This window comes from Pan troglodytes, chromosome 3, assembly GCF_028858775.2.
Source record: "Pan troglodytes isolate AG18354 chromosome 3, NHGRI_mPanTro3-v2.0_pri, whole genome shotgun sequence".
Taxonomy (NCBI): Eukaryota; Metazoa; Chordata; class Mammalia; order Primates; family Hominidae; genus Pan; species Pan troglodytes.
In genome coordinates this window covers 7,016,472-7,022,490 of record NC_072401.2, presented here as the reverse complement: position 1 = coordinate 7,022,490, position 6,019 = coordinate 7,016,472, and the positions used below count along the sequence as shown (strand labels likewise).

The following is a 6,019-nucleotide window of genomic DNA, read 5'->3' as shown; positions in this document are numbered from 1 at the left end:
CACGGCCAAAGGTGGGACTGTGTCTCAGTGGGCACTCAGAAGATGGCCAACCAATGGATTTTTATCGACTGCCTTGTCTTCTTCATCTGTCTCACCACTGCAGGCAGGCAATGAGTAATGAAATGACAAGTTTAATTAGTGAATTCTGTTTTGTGGGGAGAGGACACTGAGGTTTTAAGGAAATAACCAGTTTCTCTGAGACCAGGATCATTTCATAAGCATTTATTAATCAGAGGTACATGAGCAGGCTCAGCCTAGGGGAATAATTGCCAACAAACACTTTTGGGAAGCCTGGGACCATGGCTCTGCCAGGAATCTATGACATCTCCAGGGCATCATTTGAGTCCTGCCTTCTCAAAGTGCTTGTGACAGGCAGACGTGATTGCAGCCACGAACACGATGAACTCACTGAAGTCCACCTGGGCATCTCCATTGGCGTCCAGGTCCTTGAGCAATTTATCCACGGCATCCTTGTCCTTTCCACTCTAGAGGAGAGAGAGGCCAAAGGTCAGCAGTGAGGATGCCTGTGCAGGGCCTCAGCCTCCACCAAGCACCACTGCTGGGCAGGAGCAGGGCACCCACACCAGCGTCACCTTTGCTGTCATTCAGGCTCAGGGCCAGGGCCAGCTGTGCATAGCAGACACATGGCATTCCTGGCCTTAAGAACTTGTGAGCTGCCTTCAGCTATCTGGCATGACATGAACTAACTTGTAATGTTTTTAGAGCGAATTGGAATTGTGCTCTGCGAGAGGGAGTTTCATTTTGAGTTTTTGCCGGGGGTTGTCTTTGGATTTGTAAAGTGCTTTACAGTGATGGTTGTTCTCAGGAAATGCATCCAGTCTTTGCTCTATTTTTTGTGCACTGCTAACTTCATGGGCCTCCCATCTCGTGCTGGCACTGAACTAGCTGCTTACACAAACAGGAACTCCTCAACACCACCAGACACGGCAGAGGCATCGCCCTGTTACAGATGAAGATGATAAGGCCCAGAGGGCCCAAGGGACCTGCCCTGAAGTCACACAGGGAGCTGGGGAAAGCCAGGGTTGAGCCCCAGGTGTGGAGCGAGCATGGAGCAAGCACCCTGAGCCCTGTTCTTCCTCTCTGCTTGGGTCCCAAGCTCTCAGGTCTTCTTTGAGAAGGCCAGGCCGGCAGGGCTCTCAGAGCCTGCCCATGTGATAGCAAAGCGTTCTCACTATGGGACCAAGCGGGACCAGGATGCAGATCTGAACAGCAGCAGCAGGGTGTGCTGATGACCCAGCCCTGGGCCAGAGAACTGTGTGTCCAGGTGGAAAAAAACACAATTAAAATTGGTAGAAACAGATCATCTGACCAAGACACAACTGTGTGCATGAAGACCTTAGTGACAGCATGGTTTGCGGTAGCAAAAGTAAGGCAGGGAAGTACAAATTCAATAGCAAACAAATAGTGATATGGCCACGTCACAATACCCTGCGGCCATTTCAAGTGATGTTTACAAAGTTTGTAGGCAGACAGTCACCTCGTATTTACAAAGCTCCGACTGTGCGGGGTGCTGGGTTGGGCACGGAGCAGATAGGGCCACAAGGCCAGCCCAGCCCTGCCCTCAGGCGGACATTGTTCTCTGACTCCGGCTTTGCTGGGCTTCAGCAGCCTCCGGAGGGAGGGCTGAGAAGGGCACCCGGGACCTCCCCGAGGTGATTCTAATGTAACACACTAGCTGGACCCCCAGCTTTGCCATTGCTTCTCAAAGTGTGTTCCCAGGACACCTGCGCCTGCCCCTCCCCACACCCCAGTTTCTTGGATCAAAGTCCTCATGGGTTCAATTCTCATACTTTGATCATTATCAGAACACCCCGAGCCCCAAGCCCAAGTTCCCAGGGTGGGGCTGGGGTGTTTCATGAACATCAGAGTTTGAGAATTTATGTTGTAATGTTAAGCTCAAAAAGAAATTACATTGCATATAAATCTCACTCACAGCAATGTTCATATGGGGAAAAGGCTGGAAGGGAGAGGAAGCGTCTGTATTCCAGGGGGGATTTCTTCCCTCCATATTTATCTATTTTTACATTTTCTACCAAAAACAGAACTTTATTTTTAAAAGATATCTTTACAGAATTCACATTTAGAAAATAGAACTAGGCCAGGTGTCGGGGCTCACGCCTGTAATCACAGCACTTTGAGATGTCGAGGCTGATGCATTGCCTGAGCACAGGAGTTTGAGACCAGCTTGGGCAACATGGTGAGACCTTGTCTCTAAAAAAAATACAAAAATTAACCGGGTATGGTGACATGCACCTGTAGTCCCAGCTACTCGGGAGGCTGAGGTGGGAGGATCACCTGAGCCCAGGGAGGTCGAGGCTGCAGTGAGCCGTGATCCTGCCACTGCACTCCAGCCTGGGTGACAGAGTGACATCTTGTCTCAAAAAAAAAAAAAAAGAAAAGAAAAGAAAATAGAAGCAATATTCTGAAGTGTTTCATGTCTTTGAAGTGATTCTAGGGCTGAAAATGTCAGGCTTTCATTTTTGATTATCAGCATCTATGTGGGTTAGCCCCTTAGCAGGTAGGCAGAGTCTGGTGGGGCCCGAAGGGGAGGGGAAGGAAGGAAGAAAGTGGGGCAGTGAGAAAGAAGGAGAGGACAGGGGTCAAAGGGAAGGGGAAACGGAGAGGGGACGGCTTCTGTTCAGCCCAGCCGGAGGCTGCCCCGGGCGGAAGGAAGCTGGTCCTGGCCGCCCTGAGGGGCCTTCTGTGAGGCTCAGGCCGGTGGCTCCTCCCTGGCAGGGAGCCCAAGGGAGGTCCGCAGCTCTGCGCAGACAGGTGCCAGGATGGAGCCTCCTCCTGTCCTTCCTGCCAGACCCACTAATACCAGGCAACAAGGGGCCTGGGAATGGGAGCAGGGAAGGCAGGCAAGTGGGAGGCAGAGCTGGGGCGTTTATGGCCGGCAGCCTTGGAGGACAGCCCCGAGGGCTCAAGGGCTTGGCAAGCTTGGCAAACTTGCAAATGGCAGCCCTGGATTGCATTCCGCCCCTGCCCCCACTGCACAGGTTTGAGTCCCACTCTCCCACCAGGCCTGTCACAAATACACTGGGGTCAACTCCATGTTTCAAGGATCAAGCTGACCACACCCTCTCCCTGCTCAGATGCTCCGGCGTCCCCTGCCTTGATGCCAGGGTGGGTCCTTTCCTTGGCTGGGCTTCCAGGGCATTTCAGGATCTGTCCCTCTTGCATCTGAGCCCCTTGACCGCCGACCCCACCGCAGCTCTCAGCCCTCTGCCTGCCACGCCTTCCCCTTCTTCCCCAGCCCCCGCTGAGTCCAGCACTGCCGGCCTGGCTCACCTGCAGGAAGCCTGGTAGCTCCTTCTCCATCAGCACCTTGAGCTCCCCCTTGGTCAGGGTCTGCGTGCTGCCCTCACTGCCCGAATATCGGGAAAAGACGTCTATGATCATGCCCATGGCTGTCTCTAGTTCTGTCATGGTGCTGGATTCAGACCCACCTTCCTCCTGGGGGCTGGCAGGGCCGAGAAAATGTCCCACTGGCAGCCTCTTGGTGCTTTATAAGGCAGCCTCATATTGACACAGAGGGTGGGACAGTGGGGTTGGGACATTCAGGAAGTCCTGCCCCTCCCCATTCATGTGCTCAGTTCTGATGAAATGCATCGTTGTGATGACGTTTCTGGAACCTTTCCCCCAGCCAAGGCCCAGGGTGTGGGCTGCCTCCAGGCATCCACATTTTACAGTGTTCACCTGTGTCTCGGCGCCATCACTGAGCCACAGTGGCATCCTCATTCCTGGCCCTCCCTGGGTAAGTGGGCACGGGGTGAGTGTGTGTGGAGTGAGTGGTGACTCCGTGGCCCTTTGTGTCAATATCAGAGCGTGCTGGCACCCAGCGTGCTGACACGAGGAGACATCTGAGAGTGAACTCACATGGGCGTGTTTGTGAACATGGATCTGCCCCATCGTCCCTTTCTTAGAGCACTCTGTGTCCTTCAGAGGCCCAGCTTCCACGTCAATCTCGCTCGCTCCTCCCCTGTGGGGCCAAACAGAAAACTCCCCTTCATCCTCTGGGAGTCTGCTGAAAATCAACGGGCAGAAGGCAGATGAATAGGAGAAGAGCATAACAGATGTATTTGATCATAGCTTATGTGGCACGGCAGCCTTCAAGATGAAGATCCAAAGATCTGGTGGAAACTGTCCATAAACACAGTTCAGCAAAGTATGGAAATATGATTGGATACAAAAGTAAGGCCGGATGCTCACAGACCAAGAGGAGAACCTGGTAGGGCCTGTTGAGTCAGATTCCCTGGGGCCTCTCTGAGCAGCTCTCCTTCCTTCTAGGTGTGGGGTAGGACCCTTTCTGGAATGGAGCTCTTATGACCTACAGTCAAATAAAGCAGGCCAGAGGGTTTCTTTAGGCTGGCTTCTACACAGAAAGGGGAGGGAGTGGAGAACTGGAGTCATATTTCTGGGTTTTATGGCAGGGTTTGGGGAAGCCTCTCAGAGGAGGAGGAGCTGGAGACAGGAGGGTGGGAGCAGGACAGAGAAACTTTTGTTTCTGAGGCTTCCACGTTGGGGTGTTGTTTTTTGAGCCCCGGCACTTACCAAACCCAGAGCACCCACAGGGCTTAGACGGCACAAAGGCTCCTGGGACTCTGGGCAGAGTCAGGGACTCTGGCCTCAGGCACAGTCACACCTCTCCCCGTCTCTATAGCGGAGGTACTCAGAGGGTCTGTGCTTGGGAGGCTGAGCGAGTCCTGGAGAGCATGGAGGTAAGGAGCATGGAGGTAGGGGCCTGTGTTCACATGCTGTCCCAGTCAAAGTAGGCCCACACTCAAAGGCCTCTCTCTCAGCAGAGATCTTCCAGAGTGTCAGCCTCCAGCAAGTTCCCTAACCTCTCCCAACACAGCCTCCACCAGCACATGGGCCGAGACTCTCCCCATGGGGCTGTGGCTCAACATAGAAAAACCTTGGTGCACGATGGCAGCAGCAGGTCTCACAAGAGCCGGCTTTCTCAGAACACACTGCCTCTGCCCAGGTGTCCTGCAGTGGAGGCTCAGACTGGCCCCACTGGTGACCCCTTGGGGAGCAGGGACAGGTCCATTCTGCTCACTCCTGAGCTGGGCAGTTCCCTCTTGGGATAAGGTCGCACAGCACAGGCCACCATCCTACCACCCCAGCCAGAGGAGTGGGAGAGAGAAGGAGGCTCCCTACCCCAGAGGCAGTGCTCCACAGGAAGGGCATTCACTGCATTTTATATATATATATATATATATATTTTTTTTTTTTTTTTTTTTTTTTGAGATGGAGTCTCACTCTGTTGCCCAGGCTGGAGTGCAGTGGTGTGATCTCAGTTCACTGCAACTTCCACTTCCCAGGTTCAAGCGATTCTCCAGCCTCAGCCTCCCGAGTAGCTGGGACTACAGGCGTGTACCACTGCACCAGGCTAATTTTTTGGGGGTTTCACCATGTGGGCCCGTCTGGTCATCACTTTGTTTTAAAATTTTTATTTATTTATTTATTTTTATTTATTTTTTGAGATGGAGTCTCGCTCTATCACCCAGGCTGGAGTGCAGTGGCACGATCTTGGCTCACTGCAACCCCTGCCTCCTGGTTCAAGTGATTCTCCTGCTTCAGCCTCCTGAGTAGCTGGGATTACAGGCATGCACCACCTTGTCTAGCTAATTTTTGTATTTTTAGTAAAGATGGGGCTTTACCATGTTGGCCAGGCTGGTCTTGAACTCCTAACCTCAAGTGATCTGCCCACCTCGGCCTCCCAAAGTGCTGGAATTACAGGCATGAGCCACCGTGCCTGGCCCCATTTATTTACTTTTAGAGACAGTGTCTTGCTTTCTCACCCAGGGTGGAGTGCAGTGGCTCAATCACAGCTCACCGTAGCCTCCAACTCCTGGGCTTAAGTGATCCTCTCACCTCAGCCTCTCCAGTAGCTGGGACTACAGGGGTGCTCCACCACGCCCGACCATTCACTTTAATCTTTCACCGCTGTGGGAGGAAGGATCAGGACATCCATCGGGTGGAAACTGCTGCA

General features: G+C 53.0%; 1 protein-coding gene across 1 annotated transcript; it reads right to left on the bottom strand.

The window, feature by feature from the left end:
• Nucleotides 1–207: 207 nt before the first annotated feature.
• S100P (S100 calcium binding protein P) lies at nt 208–5,173 on the bottom strand. Its single transcript, XM_003310242.6, has 2 exons — nt 3,313–5,173; nt 208–485 (listed from the first exon to the last, which is right to left on the bottom strand). The coding sequence occupies exons 1-2, from the start codon at nt 3,448–3,450 to the stop codon at nt 336–338; spliced, it is 288 nt and encodes a 95-aa protein (XP_003310290.1). The 5' UTR covers nt 3,451–5,173; the 3' UTR covers nt 208–335.
• Between the last annotated feature and the right edge of the window lie 846 nt (nt 5,174–6,019).

Bases quoted from the DNA above. Each gene is read 5' to 3' on its own strand.
- S100P (XM_003310242.6), bottom strand. From the start codon at position 3,450: ATGACAGAACTAGAGACAGCCATGGGCATGATCATAGACGTCTTTTCC. The intron at 486-3,312 runs GTGAGCCAGGCC...TCTCTCCTCTAG, and splicing joins AGCTACCAGGCTTCCTGCAG to AGTGGAAAGGACAAGGATGC.